Below are 26430 nucleotides of genomic sequence, written 5' to 3'. Positions count from 1 at the left end.
GGCCTTTCCAATTGTTGTAGATGTCTTGTGAGGTATATGCCCAAATTGGCGTTGTACTCTATTATTGATTGTTCTATGAGGTTTGTGATACATTCATTACATTAATATCTATTTATTAAGAACTTTTTAAAACTTTATTAGTGTTCCACTTTAAGAAATGCATGTAATATATTATATTATTTTTTACACCACACTGTTCCAGATCCATTATATATATTCTTATGTACAGTTTTAGAGGATCTAGTTACACGTTTTTAGCTAAAATTGCTTTTTAAAGGTGTGTTGTTTTATTTTTGAGGTTAATTAACTTTAAATTTGTGGTTAATTAACTAACCATGTGACGGGGAAGGGTTTATTAACGTTGCTGCTAGTAGTTTTTTGTTTCATTTTAACTTGAGAAAGCTCGGTATTTAGCCGAGCGAAAGCGCTTGTCTTCACTGATTTTATTAAAAGCTTATTTGCACTAATTCTACTGGCATTGTCCAGCTCTTTGGATTACGTTTGTTTTGTTTCCTCAGCCTGAAGCTTGTTGTTTTTAGCTTGGTTTCTTGTTACTTTTGGCGTTGTACTCTATAATGGGTCTAATGAGTGATGAGTAGAGGGGAATAATGACCTCTTTTTTTCTGGATGAGAAACCTTTTGTGATTAGGTGTGCCACGTAGAAGGATTTCCTGACCACTTTGGCGATGTGATTATCAAAGGAGAGACTACTGTCCACCTGTGTCCCAAGGTCTCTTATAACACTTTCGGTGTTAAGTAGACTACCGCCTGTGTGGTAGTTCATGGGTACAGAATTTTTACCAAAGGGGATGACAATGCACTTTTTGGCATTGAGCTTGAGACCATGTCTTTGACACCAGGCATCTGTCTCAGTGAGGCCCTTTTGTAGGATGTCCAGATCGTTAGGAGTTTCAATTATGGCTCCTAGTTTGCAGTCATCTGTGAATTTAGTTAGCCAAAGACCTTCTGTGTTAGCCTGTACTTCAGAGAAGTAGATACCAAACAGGAGAGGACCCAGGACTGAACCCTGTGGTATTCCACTTGTCACTGGTCTGAAGTCTGATTTGGAGTCTGCTACTTTCACAGTGTGGATTCTTTCAGTAAGCCAGTTGGCAACCCGTCTTCTGACATAGGGATTTATACCTAGTTTAGTGAGTTTATCTATAATTCCAGAGTGGGGGATGGTGTCGAACGCCTTAGCGAGATCTAGATAGGCTGTGTGAACCACCTTACCCTCATCTATGGCTTTGGTGACTACTTCAAAGAAGTCTATCAGGTTTAGGAGACATGATCTGCCTTTTACAAACCCAAACTGTGTGAGGTCCAGGGTTTGGAGATCTCCAATGTCTTTGTTTATAAGTTCCATGATGATATGTTCCATGGCCTTGCAGACGAGGCTCGTCAGGCTAATGGGGCGGTAGTTCCCGGGGTCTGTTGTGGCCCCCCCTTTGTGGAGTGGGGTAACTGTCACGGTGCGCCATTCAATGGGCACAAAGCCTGAGGTGAGGCTATGATTGAACATGGTACTTAGGTGAGGTGCCAGTTCATTCTGTAGTTCATGTAGAAGGCAGCCTGGGATGTTGTCAGGTCCCATGGATGCTGTGTTCTTGGCTTTGGAGAGTGGTTTTTTACCTGTGCAGCCGTGATTACTGGAACTTTGCATTCTTCTGGTATAAAGATGGGCCCTTTAGGGGGTGAGAGGGGGGTAAAGTTAGCACTGAACCTATCTGCCAGGATGTTGGCAATATCAGTTGGTTCTGTATATTTTGTGTCATTGTGCTGTAACTCAGAGCAGATCTGAGTGTTGCCATTAAGATTTTTAACATAGCTATAGAATGCTTTGTGGTTGTCTTTAGAATCAGTGGCAGTTTTGTTTTCATTACTAGCTTTGGAGGATTTTATGAGGGATCTCAGCTTCTTACTGAGGCTGACCAGGGAGTTCCACCAATCGTGGGATTTTACTCTTTTTTGCAACAGTTTCTTCTGTTGTAGAGTTTGTTTATGGCAGAAGACCACCAGATTGGCTTCCTTTTTTTGGAGGATAGCATCTTGGTTCTGTTAGGGATAGCACGATCCATGCACTCCTGTAAGTGCTTATAAAGTGCATTTGTGTAGGATTCAGTAGTCGTACCTCTATTGTCCATCTGCATGGGTGTCATGAAGTTTGCCACTTCTGTCTTAAGAAGTGTGAAGTTGGCTTTGGAGAAGTTTTTTACGGTTGTTTTCCTAATGGGGGCTGGGAGCGGGATGTGGATGTCTATGGTGATTAGCTTGTGGTCGGATCTGACCAACAAGAAGCTGACGTCTGGTATGGAACACCGGTCACCCATGTTGGTGATGACCAGGTCTAGGATATTGCTGCCTCTGGTGGGGGTGTGGATAAGTTGATCCAAAGCGTTGGAACTGATGATTTCCAGAAAACGTTGAGCAAAAGAGTTGGTACATGAGTAGTTTTCCCAGTTAATGGTAGGGTAGTTGAAATCACCCATTATTAGAGTGTTGGGTTGTACCTTAATATTTTCCAGTGTATCAAGAAAAGAGGAGTGGGAATCCAGGGGCATGGTGGGGGGACTGTAGCAAGCTACAATCTGGATTGTGGTTTTGCCCAGAGTTAGTTGAACTTGGATAATCTCGGATGCATTATGCTGAGCAACTAGCTTGGAGGTGTGGATATCCTTAATGAATATGGATACGCCTCCACCTTTAGTGTTTCGGTCCGGATTTGGTGGCCGAAAGGTGTGGTATGAATTATAGCCTGGTAATGCAGGGGTGCTCTCTGGAGCTTTGAACCAGGTCTCTGTCACTGCACAGATGTCCGTGTTCTCCATTTTAAGGAGTGCCTCGAGTGAGTGCATTTTGAGGTTTAGACTTCTAGCATTGAGTAGCATTACCCTCAGATTTTGCTTGCTTGTACCTGTTACAGTGGTGAATTTGTCATTTGAACCTTGCCTAAAAAAGGCACTATAGGGGTGGCAAGAGCCTTTGCCAGTATCCGGAATCCCAAGGGCGACAGGTGCAGGCCATCTCTGGCAAAGCAGCGTGGTCTGTCGATCATGTCATCCCAGGCAGACAGATACTGGATTCCCTTATAATGACACTAGAAGCTTAGCCAATTGTTAAAGTCAGTCATTTTGTCCTTGTACTGTGGTGTCATTCTGGGTGATGGCAGGATGCTACTCAGAGCTAGGGTCATGCCAGCCTGGGCTACAAGATCAGGGAGCTCCTCCCATGTCTCTTTTCATGTAGTCCAGGGAGGTACATCTCAGGTCATTCACACCAACATGGACAATGACAGAGACATATTTGTACTTGTTGTGGAATGACCTGAGTGCGTGCGTTATGTGGCGGATCCTGGCACCCGACAGGCAGCTGACATTAACTTTTTCCTTGTTTAGCCTGGTGAGTGGAACATCAGTGTGCCTGACTATAGAGTCACCTATGACTAGAGTGTTGGGTACGTTATGCCTTATGGGCTTTAGTTGAGTGGCACACTGAGTATGTGGGCTATGTGTCATTTGGGTTGTGTTGGGGGGTTGGAGGTTGCTTGCATTTTTGCTTTGGAGGTCTCTGTTGTTTGGGCAGATTAGTACTGAGAGCCTCCGCGAATGTAGGTGTGTGTTTTGTGGTTCTGTGTGTGTGCTTTGGTGGTGTAGGTTTTGAGGGACTATGTGATGAGTGTGGTGCAGTGCAAGTGTTTACCTTCTCCTCTTGACTGTCTAGGCCAGTCTTTGGTAAAGAGAGCTTTGCTTCTAGTTTGGCTATATAAGTGTATCTCTCACAGGTCGTAGTGTTGGGTGGTTGGAGGAGAGGGTTGTCTGTGTACATGAGGCAATTGCTGCATTGTCCCAATATGCCCAGATTCATCAGGTAGACAGGAGAAAACACCGGGAGCTGACCTTTAGACATGCCTGAATAGGTGCTCATTTATTAAGTACTAAAAACTGTTTTCCTCTAGACAAGTGAGGAAAGTTGAGTGCTGTAGTAATTTGTAACTTATTTAGTGCTTACAATGAGTTCTGAACAAGTGCTGAGATCAAAGAAACAGATGAGTGCTAAAACTAAAAAGCTGGCTAGTTGCAAGGGGAATTTTGAAAAACAGACTTTATGGTGCCAGGAATAGTTTAACCCCAGTTAAGTGTGTGTGGGGGGGGGCCTTAGGAGCTCAAAAACAGTCCTGGGCACAGCAAATCCGTATCTGACCTGCCACAGGAAAGGGGGGGAAGCAAGCTTAGAATTTTTTTTTCCAGTAAAGTGGAAATGGAGAAAGCTGGAACAGAAGTTAATTTAACGTTAAGAATCTGAGTGGGTTGGCCTTCACAAATGTTCTCTATTAGATTGAGTGAACTAATGACACTAGACTGGGAAGAGTGTCACAGATCAAATATACAGTATGGGCGGGCAACTGCAAGACCACCAAGTGGGTGGGAAATAATTACAATTCCTAGCTGTAGCCACTAAATGAAAGTTTTAAACAGATCAAGGAGCAGACTCGAGAATGCTTTTAACAGACAAAAATGCACAGAAAAGTTTGGATAGAGCACTCACAAACAGAAACTACAACTCTCAGTATGAAAAAGCAGTTTACAGTTAAGTAATGTTAAAACAGTTTAAAACAGTACATAATTGCAGTGAAACAATAAAAAAAAGCTTTATAACAGTGCAAAAATATAGTAGATCAACTGTATAGCACAATTATAAGCGTTTCAGAAGTGCAATTCATTGAAATAAGTGTAAAAAATAACTTAGCCTGTTCTTGGAATCTTAAGGAATTTCCACTTATGCAATGCAATCCAGAGCCTGACAATACAAGCAGAACCTTTATAAGACACAGGGTTTATATAGCAGTAAGAATGGAAGAGTTGGAAGATCAGATAACTCAGCCCCTGCTATTACCCAATCACTCGTACTACAGAAGTTCAGGAGGCCTTGTTAGTCTCAATAATAATGAAGACAATCAACAGAAAATGGCTGCCAGAAACACAAACTAAACTTCCAGCCTACATAACAGGCCTCTATCAAGATTATGCCACCTGAGCAGAACACAGAAACCTCACTTTAAAAGCATAGAAAGAACATCCACAAAGAGAAAATCCAAGTCTCAGTATGAAAAAGGAGTTTACAATTTAGTAATTTAAATAAAAAGAGAAATTATAGTAATGCACACTATTACAGTTCCTAGTTGTAGCCACTAAATTATTTATTTATTTATTTTAATTTGTTGACCGGGAGTGTCCGACTGGACGCAAGTCCATTTTCAGCGGAGGCCCGGGGAGAAAAGCTCCACTGTAAAATAAACAGACAGTAAAGTAAATGAAAGTTTTCTTGAAACTTTATATTTTGGTATCCAGCTTGTCCATTGTAATACAGCCTACATAGTATGTAACTGGATATCATTTTTTTAACAGAAGAATCCTGAGTATCATTTTTTGTGTGGCCCATGTTGAAGTCTGTTTTCTGTTAACCAAGCAGTTGAAATTCTGACAGGAAAATTACTGCTTTTGAAGAACTTGAGGCTGTAAATCTTTTCTATGATTTAGTGAATAACAGCTATTGGGTATCTCCAAATTTTAATTTTCTGTTTATATTTTCTGTCACTGAAAATGCTTCATTCACAGAGCTTTCGCCAGTTGCTGCTCTCAGCCATCTTGGCCATGCCCCCCCCCCCTGGAAATGGAGAAAGCTGGAACAGAAGTTAATTTAACGTTAAGAATCTGAGTGGGTTGGCCTTCACAAATGTTCTCTATTAGATTGAGTGAACTAATGACACTAGACTGGGGGGAGTGTCACAGATCAAATATACAGTATGGGCGGGCAACTGCAAGACCACCAAGTGGGTGGGAAATAATTACAATTCCTAGCTGTAGCCACTAAATGAAAGTTTTAAACAGATCAAGGAGCAGACTCGAGAATGCTTTTAACAGACAAAAATGCACAGAAAAGTTTGGATAGAGCACTCACAAACAGAAACTACAACTCTCAGTATGAAAAAGCAGTTTACAGTTAAGTAATGTTAAAACAGTTTAAAACAGTACATAATTGCAGTGAAACAATAAAAAAAAGCTTTATAACAGTGCAAAAATATAGTAGATCAACTGTATAGCACAATTATAAGCGTTTCAGAAGTGCAATTCATTGAAATAAGTGTAAAAAATAACTTAGCCTGTTCTTGGAATCTTAAGGAATTTCCACTTATGCAATGCAATCCAGAGCCTGACAATACAAGCAGAACCTTTATAAGACACAGGGTTTATATAGCAGTAAGAATGGAAGAGTTGGAAGATCAGATAACTCAGCCCCTGCTATTACCCAATCACTCGTACTACAGAAGTTCAGGAGGCCTTGTTAGTCTCAATAATAATGAAGACAATCAACAGAAAATGGCTGCCAGAAACACAAACTAAACTTCCAGCCTACATAACAGGCCTCTATCAAGATTATGCCACCTGAGCAGAACACAGAAACCTCACTTTAAAAGCATAGAAAGAACATCCACAAAGAGAAAATCCAAGTCTCAGTATGAAAAAGGAGTTTACAATTTAGTAATTTAAATAAAAAGAGAAATTATAGTAATGCACACTATTACAGTTCCTAGTTGTAGCCACTAAATTATTTATTTATTTATTTTAATTTGTTGACCGGGAGTGTCCGACTGGACGCAAGTCCATTTTCAGCGGAGGCCCGGGGAGAAAAGCTCCACTGTAAAATAAACAGACAGTAAAGTAAATGAAAGTTTTCTTGAAACTTTATATTTTGGTATCCAGCTTGTCCATTGTAATACAGCCTACATAGTATGTAACTGGATATCATTTTTTTAACAGAAGAATCCTGAGTATCATTTTTTGTGTGGCCCATGTTGAAGTCTGTTTTCTGTTAACCAAGCAGTTGAAATTCTGACAGGAAAATTACTGCTTTTGAAGAACTTGAGGCTGTAAATCTTTTCTATGATTTAGTGAATAACAGCTATTGGATATCTCCAAATTTTAATTTTCTGTTTATATTTTCTGTCACTGAAAATGCTTCATTCACAGAGCTTTCGCCAGTTGCTGCTCTCAGCCATCTTGGCCATGCCCCCCCCCCCTGGAAATGGAGAAAGCTGGAACAGAAGTTAATTTAACGTTAAGAATCTGAGTGGGTTGGCTTTCACAAATGTTCTCTATTAGATTGAGTGAACTAATGACACTAGACTGGGAGGAGTGTCACAGATCAAATATACAGTATGGGCGGGCAACTGCAAGACCACCAAGTGGGTGGGAAATAATTACAATTCCTAGCTGTAGCCACTAAATGAAAGTTTTAAACAGATCAAGGAGCAGACTCGAGAATGCTTTTAACAGACAAAAATGCACAGAAAAGTTTGGATAGAGCACTCACAAACAGAAACTGCAACTCTCAGTATGAAAAAGCAGTTTACAGTTAAGTAATGTTAAAACAGTTTAAAACAGTACATAATTGCAGTGAAACAATAAAAAAAAGCTTTATAACAGTGCAAACATATAGTAGATCAACTGTATAGCACAATTATAAGCGTTTCAGAAGTGCAATTCATTGAAATAAGTGTAAAAAATAACTTAGCCTGTTCTTGGAATCTTAAGGAATTTCCACTTATGCAATGCAATCCAGAGCCTGACAATACAAGCAGAACCTTTATAAGACACAGGGTTTATATAGCAGTAAGAATGGAAGAGTTGGAAGATCAGATAACTCAGCCCCTGCTATTACCCAATCACTCGTACTACAGAAGTTCAGGAGGCCTTGTTACTCTCAATAATAATGAAGACAATCAACAGAAAATGGCTGCCAGAAACACAAACTAAACTTCCAGCCTACATAACAGGCCTCTATCAAGATTATGCCACCTGAGCAGAACACAGAAACCTCACTTTAAAAGCATAGAAAGAACATCCACAAAGAGAAAATCCAAGTCTCAGTATGAAAAAGGAGTTTACAATTTAGTAATTTAAATAAAAAGAGAAATTATAGTAATGCACACTATTACAGTTCCTAGTTGTAGCCACTAAATTATTTATTTATTTATTTTAATTTGTTGACCGGGAGTGTCCGACTGACGAAGTCCATTTTCAGCGGAGGCCCGGGAGAAAAGCTCCACTGTAAAATAAACAGACAGTAAAGTAAATGAAAGTTTTCTTGAAACTTTATATTTTGGTATCCAGCTTGTCCATTGTAATACAGCCTACATAGTATGTAACTGGATATCATTTTTTTAACAGAAGAATCCTGAGTATCATTTTTTGTGTGGCCCATGTTGAAGTCTGTTTTCTGTTAACCAAGCAGTTGAAATTCTGACAGGAAAATTACTGCTTTTGAAGAACTTGAGGCTGTAAATCTTTTCTATGATTTAGTGAATAACAGTTATTGGGTTTCTCCAAATTTTAATTTTCTGTTTATATTTTCTGTCACTGAAAATGCTTCATTCACAGAGATTTCACCAGTTGCTGCTCTCAGCCATCTTGGCCATGCCCCCCCCCAGACAGTGATTTTCTCTTGATTTAAACACAGGACAATTCACAAATGCAGAAAACTATGTCTGGTTTATGTAATTAGTATTTTTCCAACTGTCGCAACATGCCATGTTCTGAATTGCCTAAAACAGCTTGTTAGAATTCAACTCTCCACACTATAAATATATCAGCTTTGCACTCAACAATTTCTTTTTCAAAATTTTTTCCACTGCCAAAATGTAACCAACCAAAGTCTCCTGGTTGCTTGCATTCCCTTAATATCAGCGACATTTAAGAGATGCAAGAAGCAGAGAGCTGTAACATACTCATATGCATTGCTTCTTCTCTTTAGTGTTTTTATGAACCTTTCTGCCACTAAATAAAAATTAACAGCTTTGTTCTCACAACATTTGTTGTTTGTAGATTGCTGTTATTTTTAACTGTATGACTCACTTTAGATTCGGACATGGTTACAGTGGTGTTTTTCTAAGCTACTTTAAGAATGAATGTATATGTTTTTTTTTTTTTTTTCCATCTTTGATTATGAAATGTCTTGCTTTCCAGCCTGGTTGTGGCCATATGAAGAGACAATCCGCAAATGTGCTCGTAGCTGGATAACTGTTATACGCCTCATGGAGAAAAATCCTAACTTCGTATTTGTTTGCTCACAGGTATAATTTTTATATTCTGTAGACTCAGTTTCATCTCTTTTTGCCATAGTGTACTAGACAAGTTGCTCATGTGTCTTTGTTCAGAGAGAATTACTCTCAACTTAAGATGCTGTCACCATATTTACTAACAGGCCCACACTTTGCCCATGAGTATGGCATCGCATTGCTTATGATCACACAGTTTAGAACTGGAGACAGTAGGCATCAAACCAAAGGCTGCTGGATATAATGTGATTGTTTACTGCCCATTATGCTAATTTCTAGGTTATACTGCCAGCACTGATTTGTGATAGATGCTTAATTGTTAAAAATATTGCCATTGTCTTAGCACTCTTGTTTTACGGTCACTGTTCTATGAAACAGCTTGATACCATGGCCTTTTAGACCTGTCATAAGCTGTCTGATTTGGCCTGAATCACCATGTCTTTGTGTAATTTCTTTTTCTTTTTGATGCAAGACAACATATATACTGTCTTAAGCTTGCTGTATGTATAGTAGAAGAACATTTTATGTATTATTCTGAAGTGTGTTCTGCACTCTTTTATGCCAAATAAGAGCCACCCCCATTGTATATGTTAGGGACTGGCTTCTGAATTTATCACAGTTCAGATCAACTTTCCTAAAGACTGATTGATTTCCCACTATGGATTGTTATGAGTTTAATTACAAATGATCAGTAACATAACTACCATCTGTAAAAGTAAACCACACAACAATAGTGTTTTTGCACAGGGGCAAACCTTCCTTATACCCCTCTACTCCCTGTTACTCAGATGTGCAAACTCTGTAGTTGTGTAAGAGCAGAGAAGAGAAACACTTTACAAAGGTGAACACAATAGGTGTATGGAATTCAGTACCACAGCTACTGTATTACAAACTGAAAAAAAGAGACAGGGGGGAGTAAAATTAAGGAATTGGGAAAATAATACTTAAACCATAGGGATAATCACTTTCAAGATGGACAGTGATCACTTGTAAGATAACCATTCAGCCCCTCCATCGTTACTAGTGTTTTCATTTCATTGATGGTACAAAATGAGCTATGCTTACATGTGTTTCTTTTCCCGCCTTGCACGTAGAATGGTGCTTGACTTAGACACATGAAAGCTTGATTTTTCTACACTGAAAAGTAATTATTTTCCCCTTAGTCTGATTGTTACCCCCCCCCTTTTGAATTAATTTCAATGAAAAGTTTTTAGACACACAGAGGGGTTCCCTTTGGAAGTGGATATTCATCAAGGTTCAGCTAGGAGCCTACTCCTGTTCATACTGGACTGCATTAGCAAACAGGCCGGAGGGGACAGATCAACATTACAAGCAGATTCTGAACAAGAACTTCAGCAAATGTAGGTGAATAAAATGCAAAGCTGAGGGCACACAGGATGAAACCAAGTATGGATGAAACAGTGGTCATTGTAGCAAATAGGGGGATTGTAGAAAGTCTGAAAATCCAAATAAAAAGGAAATAGTTGAACAGGTTAACAGCTTTAGGTATCTAGGAAGAGTGTTCAAGGACAAGAGAAGGCTGAATGAACAGGTTAAAGCTAGAACCAGGGGTGCTGTAGTCAACTGGCACAGTGTGTCAAGGGTAGTGTGTGACAGAAGAATGCCAAAGAGTGCAAGCTATACAAAACAGTGATGTGACCAGCTCTTCTGTATGGTATAGAAATCTGGGCAGTAAAGGAAGAGCTTCTGAGGAAGCTAGAGATGATGGATATGAAGTGCCTGAGACAGGTGGTAGGATGTGCACTGTGAGACAGACGAAGAAGTTAGGATATATGAGCAGAAGCCATCATAGCTCCAATTGCAGAGAGGGTAAAAGAGAAATGATTACAGTGGTTTGAGAACATGTGCAGGAAAGCACAAGTCAGTCTGGTGAAAACAATTTGAGAAAGACAAGAAAAAGGCACGAGGAAACTAGAGCATCCTTCAGCGAGAGCTTGACCAATGAAGAAGGTAATAGAGTGACACTGAATCGAGAAAAATTCCAACCATTGACACAACACCTTGACCCCATGTAGAAAATACCAAAAGGGGGGTTGACTATAATGATTAATTTCAGTACCTTATCCTTTCTGTTTCTTAAAGAATCTTCTTTAAAACATATAGAGTTATTATTGTTACAGACAAATTTTGTTTTAGCATGCATCCACTACATACCTTTTACTTAGCATGAATCACCATATTTATGACTGCCTCCTTCTTATATTTAAAAATAGAAGCATATATAAATGGAGAAGCATAAGATGGTTAAGCAAAATTATCAGGCAGAACATTGTACTGTTCAGCCACATATCTGTCGTAACTGTTCCAAACTCAAATTTAGTAAGATTCTTAGATTAGAACTGGGACACTGTGTATCTCTGAAACATGGATAAAAAGAGAAAGTATCCTAAGGAAGAAATTGAAGACATCCAAAGGTAGGGAGGATATTTGCAGGTTAAGAAAGAATGTTCGTAATTAGGCAAGTAAGTAAATAAAGCAAACGGGCATGAAAACCCATTCCCAGTCTTCTTGCTGCAAACATAAGGTGAAAACGCACTGTTCTGAGTCCATGTCCATAACTGCAACTGCACAGGTGCCTGTGAGTGCTGTTGTCATCTTGGACATAGCACTCAGTCTTCTCTCATTTTCCATTAATGAAAATCCATTGAATATTAGGAATGTCTGGACTCCATCAAGTCATGAATAGCTTTTGTCATTATCACCTTTTCTTCATAAGTAACACCAAAGCTGTTGCCGGGTCTTGGCTTTGACAGCACCTTCTGTAATCATGACACTTCTTTCCATTTAACCACAGCTTCATTTCTTTGTTTTGGAACTGTTGTTGCTTGAACAGACGAAGGTGATAGAGTCTTGCTGACTACCAATATTTGTACACTTGTGGAGGGTATGGGACATTTTACCAATATTGTCTGTGTATCTTTTGTAATTATTAGTTTTTTTTGTAAACTGAGTCTTATCTCTCTCTGCCCTTGACCCCCCCCCCCCACTGAAAAGGGGTTCTGTCCAGTTAGAGTATCCCAATTACCAAATGCAAATACATAAAATGTGCAGGTTGCTAGAGCACACTTGCTGGCTGCTAGTATTCTTTCACTCTCAGATTTTTATAAGGTGATCTTGAGGGATGAGAAACATATTCAGTAGCACCTGCTTCAGTGCAGCCTCCTGTGCTGCCAGTTACCATTTCCTGGCATATCTTCTTAAAGCAACAGAAAAAACAGTAAGGACTTTTGGGAAGAGAGAAACCAACCTCTCTCTCTCTCTTTCTGTGTTGTTCTTGCACTTCTCTTTAGCAGTATAGAAAGAAAAGAGGAAGTGACTCCTGTACGCTTCCAGATATTCCTCCAAGAGGAAGAGACAACACTCCTCCTACTTTTCTAGGGATAGTGATTATATTTATCTAGCAAGACATACTGCATTAGCATTATCACACGTATGACTTGGTAAACAGATACTGTGTTTCTACAGTCTGCTCCAAGTGATCCTTCTATTGGGCAATCAAAAATGTACTTTTCACCCTCAGAAATACAATACTCTTTAATGCTGATAAAGGTTCGCTTCACAGTAGCATTCTTTAACATCATCAGAACTTTTATGTCAACTACAGCCTTGTAGTAAACTGCTTGGCTACATCCACCTGAGGTTACTACACATTCAGCTGGTTTGCAAGCTACCTGTCTGACTGCACCTTCACTGTTTGTGCTAACAATTTTCTCTTACTCTTTTTTTAATTTCTCCAAATCTTTTGGGTTTGTAATACCTTGAAAGGAGCGGACCCCATTCCTAAGTCACAGTATGATTAAAGTTCATGAAATTAGTATTGTTTCAATTTTTGATGTCAGCCGGAAGTGCTCTTTGGAGCACCCGCAGTATGCCCAGTAATGACTCCTGGAATTTGTACAGAGTTACTTGTATTGGTAACCTATCTAAATATGATTGTAAATTCTTTTTTATAAGGCCTGTTGCTTCTACTACTGTTGGAACTGTTTGGGTATCTTTCTTCCACATTGCTCTTGTTTGTGCCTGCAAATCCTGATATTTTATGACTTTGTGTCCCTGTACGCAAGACACTGCAGTCACTGGGTGTTCCAATTTCAGTTTTGGGTGTAACAATTTCAATGCTTCTTTTGTCTTCTTTTCATGGACCACTGTATCTGGTTTTCTTGTATCTGCCTTTTGAACTGTTGGAAATGGGTGATCCCATATGACGTAGACATCAGCATTTTCTGTGATGCCTTTGACTCATGTTTTCAGTGTGTTTCAGCTACTTCAGTATTATAATGTTTGAACAATCCCCAGTGCAACAGTCTTGCCACATTAGTATGCCTTTCAGTGTACAGTACTTCTGCATTAGTATATTACGACCAGCAGTAAGGTGTGCAACTGTTTCTAGTTCTGTTTTACAAAACCTACACTAGTCTGTTTCTCCCACGTGTTCAATGGACATTGTAAACCAGTGTGTACGTAGTCCACTGTCTTGGGCCGCCAATGTAAACTTTTCATCTTTTGGTTTGAATTCGCCTCTCCTTAACCATTCTTGCATTCGATCCTGATTAACATGAGGTTGTTTCAGGAATTTTCTATACTTGCAACTATATTTATGCCTTTTCCACATTTCTTGTCTTCTCCTCTGCTCCTTCCCCTGATAGTCTTTCTTTTTTTTTTTTTTTTTTTTTGGCACATTCAGTTGCTGCCTGATTTTTATCTACTTCTGGTTTGATTTCCATTCCTGATTGAAACCTATATGCTTCTGCTAGACTAAGAAGGGAAATCATCTTAGATTTATTCTCCTCCTGTTTCAAAACTTTCACTGTGTTTGGGTCTTGTGAGGTCAGCAGATATGTATGCAATCCCACGATTATAGATCTATACATTTAATCAGTTTCACGGAGGCCCATACCTCCTTTGGAATAGGGAATATGTAATCTTGATATGCACTGATTTTTATAAATCATTTGAGCATGAAGTATTCTTGTTTTCTTGTGTAATCTATCCAACATGTTTTGGAGCCAGTCAGTCACTCCAAAATTGTAAGTTAGGACAGGAAGAGCAAATTGGTTTATAGCTTGAATTTTGTTCCTAGATGTCAGCTCTGTTTTCAGGATTAATTTAAGTCTTCTAAAATATCCCTTACAAAGTTTTATTCACATTTGTTCATGTTTTATTGTTGATACTTCATCAATTCCCAAATATTTACACACTCCCTCTTGCTCAAGTTCTTTTATATCACATTCTTGTCCCAAGCTGATCTTTTCTTGGTGCTGCAGTTTTCCTGCTTTAAAGGTTGCTTTTGCACATTTATCAAGACCAAATGACATTTTTATATCTGAAAAGGTTTTGACTACTTGCAGTGGTGCTTTCAGTTCCTCATCTGATGACCTATACAGTTTTAAATCATCTACAAAGAGAAGATTTGAAGTTTTTACACTTTGTTGCTTTCTGAAAGCCAACTTATAGCCATGGCCTAATCTGTTATGCAGACAGCTTAATGGTTAAAGGCAAGACAAAATGGCAACTCTGACAGAGAGGCAACCTGGAATATCCCCCTTTGGATTTTTATCCCTGAAATAATAATCTGCCCTTTATCATGGCTTAACTACAAAGTGGTTTGCCACTGTTTCAGGGTCGCTGTGATTTAGTTTATCAGTCTAGGGTGTATCTTGCACATTTTTAAACACTCTTTTATCCATGAATGTGGGATACTGTCAGATACTTTTTTGTAGTCAATCCATGCCATACTTAGAATCTTCCCCTTTTTGCAGTTCTCCACTAAGACTTTACTTAACAACAAATGATCCTTTGCTCCATATGACTTTCTTTTACTGCCCTTTTGTTCTATTGCCATAATTTGAGTTTTTTTTTCTAAATGACTATAAACTCTGTTGGCATCAATTCCAGTGTATAGTTTATACATTGTTAGAAGCCAAGTTATTGGCCTATAAATTTTAGGGTGCTTGCAGATTCACTCTTAAGTAGGAGCATTGTTTCTCCTGTTGTTAGGTGGGTTGGTGTCTGTTTTGGGGGTGCATATAAATAGTTCTTACTCATGGCTAGATCTTCATGCAAAGATGTTAATACTTTTAACCAGAAGTTAACTACTGCATCTGGGTCTGGGGTTTTCCAATTTGAGGAACTTTGTTTCAATCTCTCTGGCTGTTACTTAATCCCATTTCATATCCTGTATCTTTGAACTTCTTATTCTTTCTTTTACTACGTCTATCCATTTAGCATCTTTGTGTGTTCCACAGGATCTTTATAAATACTTCTCCATAATGTATGTATTTCTTTTTTTGGTGGTCTTTCAATTCCTTTTACCTTGTTTCCCAGTTCTCTATAAAACTTTTTGGGTCATCGATAAATTGCTTATTTTGTACTTTTCCTTTATAATTATTTGTGTATCTTTTTTTTTGCCTGTGCTGATATTTTTAGATGTTAAGTTGTCAATCTCGCCTTCATTCTTGCTTGATGGGTTCGGAGCCGATCCTCGGCTCCGACTCGGCACTTTGCTAAGCTCGAGAGTCACTTTTACCAGCTCGAGGCAGCCCCATATCCCATGATGCAAGGCGGTAAGTACCCAGATCTCGTTTGCCGCTTCGCTGATGAGGTCCTCCTTTTGCCAGCTCTTGGTAAGTGTTTAAATTTAAACTGCTTTTAGCCCCTTTTCACTTTTAAACTTTTTTTTTCTTAGACATCTTTCATTTTTAGTTAATTGTAAGCCCCTTTTTGACTAAAATTATCTTTCCTCCTTAATTGTTTTAGTCAGGCCTTCCTTCCCTCCCATCCCCCCCCCTGTCAGGGTGTGTGTGTGTGAGGTTTTTACTGCTTAAACTTTAATTTTAATTGTTTGTTTGGGACTGTGTGGTTCTGTTTTTGTGTCCACTATGTCCAAAGAGCAGAGGGTCTCAGGCTTTAAGAAGTGTGACTCGTGCTGTCAGAAGATGTCTCTGACAGACGGTCACACTTCTTGTTTATACTGCCTGGGACCTCTCCACCTGCAGGACTCCTGTGCAATATGTCATTCTTTTAGCCAGAGAGTCCTGCAGGAAAGGAGAAACAAACTTATTTTAAGGGGACTCCTTAAACCGGAGGGCTCCCCGGCCAAATCGGCTCCGGGAAAGCCTTCAAGTCTAAGGCCCAGGCTTCTGTACCAAAGCCTTCGGCCTTGGCTCTGACTATGTCAGAGTCGAGATCGGCTCCGGCTGGAGCCGATCCTACCTTGGCTAAATCTTCGGCATCGATGGCTATCGGTGCCGATACTTCTTTGGTCACTTTGGTGTCGGTTCCAAGTACTGGCTCCGACCCCCATGTGGCCCAGGCTTCGGTGTTGGCGCCGACCGGCTCCGACACCGCTATTTCGATGCCTGCATCGGCTCCGGCTGGAGCCGATGCATCTAGATCTTCTCGGGCCGAAGTTATCGGCTCCGACTGGATCAGTGGTTTTGTCGGCTCCGATGGTTCCTTCGAGGAAGAGGTCCAGGTCCCCCTCTTTGGAACCGATTCTGTCGGCTCCGGCCTCACCTCTTCTTTCGGAACGGAGCCATCGGAGCTGATCACCTAGGTCGTCCAGGTTATCTGACCATGATTTAGAGAGGGTGGTAAGCAGATTATTAAAATCACAGGCACTGGCCCAGATGCTTCATAGTCCATCTCAACAGATGACTATTAGTCCACACCCCCTTCAAGTTCCTCCTTCGACTCTACCACAGAGTTTGGAGCTGGAGTCTACGGGAATAGTTACGGCTATGGCTGAGAGGCAGATACCCCCTCCTTCTGCACCTTCAGCATCTACTCTTATCTCCTCCTCGAGACCTTCCTTGGAGGGATTCGGTGGTCGGGCTTCCCTGGTCTCCTCCGAGGGGTGAGTGGCATCGGACCCTTGTCCGACCCGCTCTTCCCCTTGGAGCTTGACCTTGGTGAGCTCTGCTCCGACATCTGCCTCGGAGCCTTCCCTTTCGGTGGGCCGGAGTCCCAGTTTCTTGAACGGGTTCTCTCGGATCTCCTGGGAGGGGCCTTGAGGTGATGAAGAGTGTGCTGGCCACTGGGCTCAGTCAGCAGTCTATTCCCTTAGCTCCTCCCTCTACAGTGCCCGTCGATATCTCTTCCATCTCTCTTGCTCCCGGACCTAGAGATCCACCGCCTCAGGTTTCCCCACTGGGAAGAACCCTCTTCCGAGGATTCTCCTGACCAGTCAGGAGATCCTCCGCAAGAGGACTTGTAAGAGGAAACACCTGGACTCCCTGAGTCTACCACTTCAGATACCGACTTAGATGAGTCGGAGGGATCCCCAAGATCCCCTCTGAGGATGTCTCCTTTTCAGACATCCTAGAACTCCTAAAACAGAGGGGAAACTGGCCTCCATAAATCCCTCCGAGGATGAGTCGGTATACCTAGAGGCGTTTGGATCTCGACCCTCCACCTCCTGGGTGTCTCCACCTTCGACCCCTTATGCAGGTTATTGCTCGAAAGGCTTGGGCTGCTCCTGATTCTGTAGAGCCGGTTCCTAGGAGGCCGTCTAAATTTATTACAGCCCCTTCTGAAAAGCAATTCCTTACAAAAGGTGTCCCTGTTGATGCCATGGTGGTGGCGGCCACCACTAAGAAGGAACTTGCAGATCCTTCCGTACCAGTCCATCCTCCTAATAAGGATTCTAGGACCATGGATAGGTATGGTAAGCGGATGTTCTCCTCAGCGACCTTTGCCATGCGTTCGCTGAACTGTTTATGTCACTTCACCAGACTCCAAAGGGACATCCTTAAGGAACTAGGTGAAGTAGTGCAGGATCCTACGACAGCAGGGGCTCAAGAAAAGATTGCTTCTCAGCTAGGAATCCTTAATTCTATAGCTAACTCCTCCATGCGACTGATCTCGTATGCAGCAGATGGAGCGAGTAGAGCCGCAGGTACAGGAGTGGCTCTTAGACGTCAATCCTGGATGCGGCTCTGCAATTTTGCAGATCCCTTTAAGGCGTCCTTCACGTATTCTCCCTTTGATGGGTCAGCATTGTTTGGCCCTCAAGTGAAGGATACATTGACCAGGTGTGAGCAGGACGGCAAGACTCTTTCTGCCGTAGGGGTCCGTTTTTCTACCCCCTCTAGACCTTACCCCAAAGGTCAGAAGGGCGGAAAAATGTGGTTCTGTAAATCCCAGGGAGTCACGCCAGACGCACGTGGTCAGTTTACCCCTAGAGGCAGAGGGGGTAATAATAACAGACGCCGCTCTAGAGGCAGAGGGGGTCCATAAAACCAGGGAAGTAGAGAGCCTCTCTCTCTGACAAGCCCTTCCAGCATCCCTGAGATGTTGCCCGACTGTCCATCCTTGGAGGCAGTCTGGGGAAGACTATCGCTGTACCCAGAAGCCTGGCGTTCCCTCTCTCAAGACAAATGGGTACAGTCGATCATATCCGAGGGTTACAAGATTCCTTTCGAGGAAAGTCCTTTCACTCACACAAATTCCCTTCCAGATGTGCCACCCGGTCTAAGGGAAATTGCAAAGTTAGAAGTATCAAAGCTTCTACAAAAAAGGGCCATTCAGCCAGTTACAACAGACCATTCCGAGCCCGGAATCTACTCAAGATTCTTTTTGGTCCCCAAAAAGATGGGAGACTGGAGACCAATAATGGATCTCAGCAGACTCAACAAGTCTGTGAGAAAGACAAGATTTCGAATGGTCACACTTCAATCAATTTGCCCTTCCTAGAAAAGGACAACTGGATGTGCTCAATAGACCTTCAGGACGCGTACTATCACATAAAAATTCACAGACGCTCCAGAAGGTTTCTCCGCTTTCGGCTGGGGTCCAGTCATTTTCAATTCAGAGCCCTGCCCTTTGGTCTCACTACAGCCCCCAGAGTGTTCACCAAATGTATGGCAGTGGTCACGGCTCACCTGAGACGTCAAGGATTCCAGGTGTTTCCGTATCTCGACGACTGGCTGCTTTCAGCCACCACCAGGCATCAACTTCTTCTAGCCAGGGATTACACCCTAAATCTCTGCACTCAATTAGGAATTTCGATCAACTCTGAAAAATCCTCCTTATTGCCCTGCCAGTCTATTACTTTCATAGGCGCAAACTTAAACAGTGTTCGGATGTCAGCAACCCTCACAGACCAAAGAATCTCAGATATCCAAAGTCACGTGAGGATCATCCTTGCCTGCAAAAAGGTGCAAGCCAGAATGGTTCTGAAGGTGTTGGGCCTCATGCCTGCGGCCATTACTCTTCTTCCCCTGGCCCGCTTCTACATGCGTCTTCTTCAATGGATGTTGTTCACCCAGTGGTCTTACCAACAACTTCCCATGCATCACCAAATCCTGGTGACACAAATTTGCAAGAATCATCTATCATGGTGGATTTCTTCTCCCCAGATTCATCAAGGCAGACCCTTTGTATCCCGGCCCGGTATCCACAGTCACTACGGACGCCTCCTGATCGGGTGGGGGTCATTATCAGGGCAGGATGGTTCATGGGGCATGGCAACCGTTCGAATACCACCTGCACATAAATGTCCTAGAGATGAGAGCAGTGCTTTTAACGTTGCAAGCCCTCAACGACTTTCTTCCCTTGGGAACAATTGCAGTTCACACAGACAACATGTCTGTAGTATGGTATATCAACAAACAGGGCGGAACCAAGTCCTACCCCTTGTGTCGAGAAGCTCTCAGACTTTGGCAATGGGCGATCTCCTCTCATTGGTTTCTGGTAGCAACGCATATCCCTGGGAAAACCAACTTTCTAGCGGACAGATTGAGCAGAGCTATTCTCATGCCTCACGAGTGGTCTCTCAAACAATCTATAGTGGAGGAGATTTTTCTAGAATGGGGCCGCCCATGTTGCTATCTTTTTGCTACTCCCCAAAACAGCAAATGCCCAGACTTCTTTTCTCTCTTCCCACTGCCAGGCCATCCCCCCAGAGACGCTCTAACCCAGGATTGGCCCCAGGAACTTCTTTATGCCTTTCCTCCCTTTCCGTTGATTCCACAAGTACTCCAGAAAGCCACCGTTTTGAGAGCCAAAATGATTCTCATTGCTCCCTATTGGCCTCGACAAATTTGGTTTCCGTTCCTCCATCGTCACCTATTGGTGCAGCCGTGGCATCTGGACCCAGTGCCAGACCTTCTGATTCACCAATCGGGTCAGCTGCATCGGTCTATTCCTTCTCTCAACCTCACAGCTTGGTTGCTCCACTTCCTTCCTTAGCCAGGCTTCCTATGATCTCTAATCCTGTTAGGGATATCATAGTGGCTTCCTTAAATCCTCTACTAGAAGGATTTATACCAGCAAGTGGAAACGCTTCTCTTGTTGGGCAAAAGCTAAAAATATAGATCCCTTTACTGCCCCTGTTCAAGCAGTTTTGGATTTCTTAGCGGAAATCTTTCACTGGCTCTTCATCTTCCACGGTCAAAGTTCAGTTGGCTGCTATCTCGAATTTTCATGTCGGGTTTGCAGATCACAACATTATGTCCCACAGGCTTTGTAGAGCCTTTCTAAAAGGAATTTTTCTCCTGAAACCTCCAGTCAGGAGTCCTCCTCCTCAATGGGACCTAAATCTAGTGCTGACATCCTTAATTCTTCCTCCCTTGAGCCAGCTGTTTCATGTTCCCTGAAATTTCTTTCATTGAAAACACTCTTCCTTGTTGCTATTACCTCGGCAAGGAGAGTGTCAGAACTTCATGCTCTCTCTGTTCGTCCCCTATTTGGTCTTCCACAAAGACAGGGTATCCTTGAGAACTAATCCAACCTTTTTGCCTAAGGTGGCCTCGAAAAATAATTTGAACCAATCTATTGACCTCCTGTATTTTTCCTAATTACTCAAACAGATCGGAACAAAATTACATTATCTTGATGTTCACCGCCAACTCAGATATTATTTGGACAGAACAAAACAATTCAGGAAATCCGATCAGCTCTTTCTTTCTTATGCTGAAAACAAGAAAGGCCTTCCTGTCTCCAAAGTGACCTTATCTAGATGGCTTTCTTCCACCATCTCTGAAATCTATCAGCTCAGGGGAAAACAGCTGTGCTCAAAACCTAAAGCGCATTCAACCAGAAGCTTAGCCACTTCTACAGCTTTTCAGGCTAGACTTCCATTAGACACTATTTGTGCAGCAGCCACTTGGGCCACTCCTCGTACCTTTGTTTCTCATTACAAATTGGATTTGGCCTCCAGGGATAGAGCCAGTTTTGGCTCTACAGTTCTCAAGAGTCTGTTCCATTGAGCCACCCAGGATAGAGGTGCTAGGGACGCGGTCCCATCAAGCAAGAATGAAGGCGAGATTGACAACTTAACATTGAGAAGTTATGTACCTACCATAACGTTCCATGTTAGTTGTCTTCTCTCGCCTTCTTTCTTGAGACCCTCCCTCCTGCCCCTGGCCTGGACAGACCTTTTTCTCCCTATATGGAAGAATGCTTCTTAAGACCAGATAGTTCTGGTCTACCTTATAGCCCATCCTTTAGGCTTTTTGCCTTTCTTTCCTTCTGGGAAGTTTTTTGTGCTAGGTGTTATTGCCTATAGGTACCAAACGAGATCTGGGTACTTACCGCCTTGCATCATGGGATATTGGGCTGCTTCGAGCTGGTAAAAGTGACTCTCGAGCTTAGCAAAGTGCCAAGTCGGAGCCGAGGATCGGCTCCGAACCCATCAAGCAAGAAAGAAGGTGAGAGAAGACAACTAACATGGAACGTTATGGTAGGTACATAACTTCTCATTTGCGATAGTGCATGATAAATCCTGATCTGTCCCAATACTGCAGATAGCTTTATCGCGTCTATCTTTCTGAGTATTTTTGTTGATCTGCTCCATTTCTATACTCTTCTAACAGTGACAATTCTTGTCTTAATTGCTTTATAGTTTTCTCTCTTCAGAACTCCCATGACATTCAATTTCTCCCCTTCCTTTCCATTACTACCCTGTGTTCTTGTGGTAGAATTTTATCTGTTGTTAATTTAGATGCAGAGTAATATATCCTGTTTACTTCTGTTATATTGCATGGATCTCTATGGACAGTCCTAATTACTGTGTTCATTTGTTTTATCAAACTTCTGACTTTTTGGGTTTTATTGACCTGCACTCTAGTTCTTTCATTGATCTTAATATGTCTCTGTCTGTCTCCATTAAATCAAGCAACTCTTCTCTTAGATCATTTTCTTCTAAACTGAGGACATATTTTTTTTGTTATCCATTTCCTGCAGGTATTCTATAGAAAGTTCTACAGCATCTTCCTGTGGTGCATTCTCTTCAGTTTCATCCTGTGTTATCTATTGCTCTGTCATATGGGAACTCACTGGCCTATCACTCTCAGCATTGTCCTCAACATTACCCTTTTTTAATTTAAATTTTTTTTAAGTTTCTAATACCATGACGGGAATACTAATACCATGACAGGAATAGACTCCAATTCCTAAGTCAAAGTACAATTAAAGTTCTTGAAATTAGTATTGTTTTAATCTTTGATGTTGGCCATAAGTGCTCTTTGCAGCACCCGCAATGTGCACAGTAATGACTCCTCCCGCAACTCGTATGGCATTACATATATTGGTAACATATCTAAATACGATTGTAGATTCTTTTTTATAAGACCATTTGCTCCTACTACTATTGGAACTGTCTGGCTATCTTTCTTCCACAATGTTCTAATTTTTGCCTGCAAATCTTGATATTTTATGACTTTGTGTCTCTCTGTACACAAGATACTGTAGTCAGTGAGTGTAGCGATTTCAGTGGTCACTGCTACTTTTGTCTTCTTTTCATGGACCAGTATATCTGATTTTCTCTCATCTGTCTTTTGAACTGTTGGTAATGTGTGATCCCATGTGATGTAGACTTCATCATTTTCTATGATGCTTTGTGGCTCATGTTTCCAATGTTTTTCAGCTACTTCAGCACCATATTGTTTGTACGATCCCCAGTGCAACAGTCTTGCCCATTATTACACCTTTCAGTATACAGTTCTTCTGCCATTAGTATGTCACAACAGAAACAAGGTGTGCAACTTTAACCATTCCTGCATTTGATTCTGATCAACATGAAGTTCTTCCAGAAGTTTTCTATACTTGCAACTATATTTATGCATTTTCCACATTTCTTGCCTTCTCATCTGATCCTTCACCTTATAGTCTTTCTTTTGTTTTTTGTTACATTCATTTAATGCCTGATTTTTATCTACTTCTTGTTTGATTTTCATTCCTGCTTGATGCCGACATACTGCTAGACTAAGCAAGGAAGTCATCTTTTTATTCTCATGTTTCAGAACTTTCACTACATTTAGATGTTGTGAGGTCACCAGATATGTGTGCAATCCCACAATTGCAGATCTGTGCATGTAATCAATTTCAAGGTGGCTCATACCTACTTTGGAAAGGGAATATATAATCTTGGTATGCACAGATTTTTATAAATCATTTGGTGAGCATGAAAGCATCTACGGTGGTGCAGCGGTAGCGTTATTGCCTCACAGCAAGAGGTTCTCCTGTTTGATTCTCGGCTGGAGTGCCTTCTGTGTGGAATCTACATGTCCTCCCCGTGGCTGAATGGCGTTCGAAAGACATGCGTAAATGGGTGTGCCTTCATTGAAGGTTGGACGTTGGGCTGGCAACGCGGCACCATAAAAGAAATTTACTGCCAATCATTAGCGGACCGGTGTTCCGCTGTGGCGACCCCTAACCGGGAAAAGCCGAAAAGACAAACAACAGCATTTGGTGAGCATGAAGCATCCTTCTTGTTTTCCTGTCTAATCTATCCAGCATGTTTTGGGGCCAAGTCAGTCACTCCAAAACTGTAAGTTAGGACAGGAAGAGTAAATTGGTTTATAGCTTGAATTTTGTTCCTAGATGTCAGCTGTGTTTTCAGGATTAATTTAAGTCTTCTAAAATATTCCTTACTAAGTTTTATTCGCATTTGTTCATGTTCTATTGTTGATCCTTCATCAGTTCCCATATACTCCCTCTTGCTCAAGTTCTTTTATATCACATTCTTGTCCCAAACTGATGTTTTCTTGGTGCTGTGGTTTTCCTGTTTTAAAGGTTGCTTTATCACTTTTATCAAGACAAAATGGCATTATTATATCATCTGAAAAACTTTTGACTTCTTGCAGTTGTGCTTTCAGCTCTTCATCTGATGAGCTATACAGTTTTCAGTTATCAACAAAGAGAAGATAAGTCTTTACACTTTGTTTTCTAGAAGCCAGATTATAGCTATGGCCTAATCTGTTAAGTAGACAGTTATAAGGGTTATGGGCAAACAGAACATCAGTGGTGACAGGGAGTCATCCTGGAATATCCCACTTTGAATTTTTATCAGAATATCTCCACTGATGTCTGTCAAGGATCAGTTTTTAGCCTAGTTCTTTTCACTATATTCATTAACCACCTTCCTTCACTTTTAACTTATTTAAACTCTTCCTGTATGCTGCAAATCTTGTACTCTAGAAATCTGCCCCGTGTCACAAAATTATTCCTCATAACTTTCATATAATCCCTAATAAAACGTGTAAGTGGTTACATAAAAAGCAGTGTATTCTTAAAGAAATTAACCAATGTTCTTTGACACACAATGGAAGCTGAAAACTCTGCCAAATGTCTGCAGACCCCACATCTACAACAGCCGGAATACTGAAGGTGTGTTCTTTTTCAGATACCCGTGCCTAACACTAGATCCCTCATTAATTATGTATCAATTAATGCCAGAAACATAAAAAACTAAAATACTCAGCCTTATAAGACTGTCATAAAATCTTACACTTCCTTTTCTGTGAAGGCAGAAGAGCAGTAGGTAAAAACATACAACTTCAAATGGAATATGGATTTCCCCTCCTTGCGTACACCTTGAGGAAAACCTTGCAGATTTGCAAATAATACTCAGTAGGATCCGTTACTTCCTCCCCCTTCCCCCATGAACATCACTGCTCTTTCATCAAACATATTCATTGGCTATTCATTCTTGAACATGCAGATCTTCTTCTTACCTTGCATATAAAAATCTTCTTCAGTAAGATCATACCAAGCCTCCCCTTTGGATTATCTGTAAAAACTCCCCCCAATTAGCTCACTCCCTTGTTAACAGTGCAACAGTGTGTCAGATAACTACCTTCCACCGATCATGGGTTCTCAGTTCTCAGCTCTGAATTATGGTGCATGCTTCAAAACTGCCCATCAGATAAACAATTCAGGTAACCAGTGTGACACATAAGAGAAAGAACTGAGCCACATGCTCCTACTGTAAACAATCTGCCATTACATAAAAAAAATTGGGCGCAAAACTTGTATGACTATACTGTCTCCAAACCCAAAATCTCTTGCATGTGTTTAATGATCTTAACTCATCTAGATAATGTAAATCGTAAAATAGTACATGCACTAATTTAAACTTTCAGAAAAATTAACCCATTAGCACTACTTAACAAACTCTCATAATTACTGTTACTTAACCCTGATAGGCCGTACTGTATATTGTAATCACCTGGTAATATCCATTACTGTATGTGGCTAACCAGTACTTTGGCAGTGTTTGTGTTATTAGAGAGCAGCATATATAATTAAACTGAACATGTATATTTTGTGCAATGTAGCATATCTCTCAACAGCATTGATTTATTCAGTGTTTAATCTACTGTGTATTTCTGTAAACCATGTCGGTCCTGAGCTGTGGCTGAACTAGGTCCAGTTTGATGCAAGTCCAACACCCAGAAAAAATAAGCTACCTAGCTAAGTTTCTTCATATGAAGTATCTAGTAGGTAACTCTCCTGTTGCAAAACCCACCTCCAAGAAGTGATGGAAGTTCCATAGTTAATGCCTTCATTCTTGATCCAGTGCTATAATACAACAGTAACATCAATTTTGCTTTACTGCTTGGTACCATCTAGACTCCCACCTTCCATGCTATGAAGGACAGACCAGATCTTTTTTTCTGTCAGAAGATTTAAGTAATTTTTCTACTTTCTCCCCTTCCATCTGAATAGTATTGTATGTTCCTTAAGTTATGTACCTCTAAGCCACACTTTCTGAACTAACAAACATCTGATATGAAATCCAGAGCTTTACACAAGCTTTGGAACATGCCTTTACAGGAACCATACTGTCATTTCATGCCTTAGTTACCCAAATGATCAGATTTCAGCAGGTGCATTTGCAGAATTTATCTTAAACCTTCAGGCTTTTCAGCTCATGTAGATATTGTTGAAGAAGGAACAGCTATTTGTGGAAGGCTAGTAAAGCAGTGTCCAACCACTTAATTATGTTAATCAGTGTAATAAGTAGGTGCACTACAGTAGGTTTTGCCTTATCAGATTGTGACTGATTGACA

General features: G+C 41.1%; 1 protein-coding gene across 1 annotated transcript in view; it reads left to right on the top strand.

Annotated features, from left to right (window-relative positions):
- MAN2C1 (mannosidase alpha class 2C member 1) overlaps nt 1-26430 on the top strand; it is a 1630015-nt gene that overhangs the window by 459012 nt on the left and 1144573 nt on the right. The window contains exon 7 of the mRNA XM_044077185.1: nt 9024-9130. Within this exon, the coding sequence (XP_043933120.1) occupies nt 9024-9130 (107 nt within the window). The remainder of the gene's footprint in view (nt 1-9023; nt 9131-26430) is intronic.

Source organism: Protopterus annectens, chromosome 7.part0 (genome assembly GCF_019279795.1).
Source record: "Protopterus annectens isolate FY-2018-M chromosome 7.part0, PAN1.0, whole genome shotgun sequence".
Lineage (NCBI taxonomy): Eukaryota > Metazoa > Chordata > Ceratodontiformes > Protopteridae > Protopterus > Protopterus annectens.
This window is presented reverse-complemented; position numbering and strand designations above follow the sequence as displayed.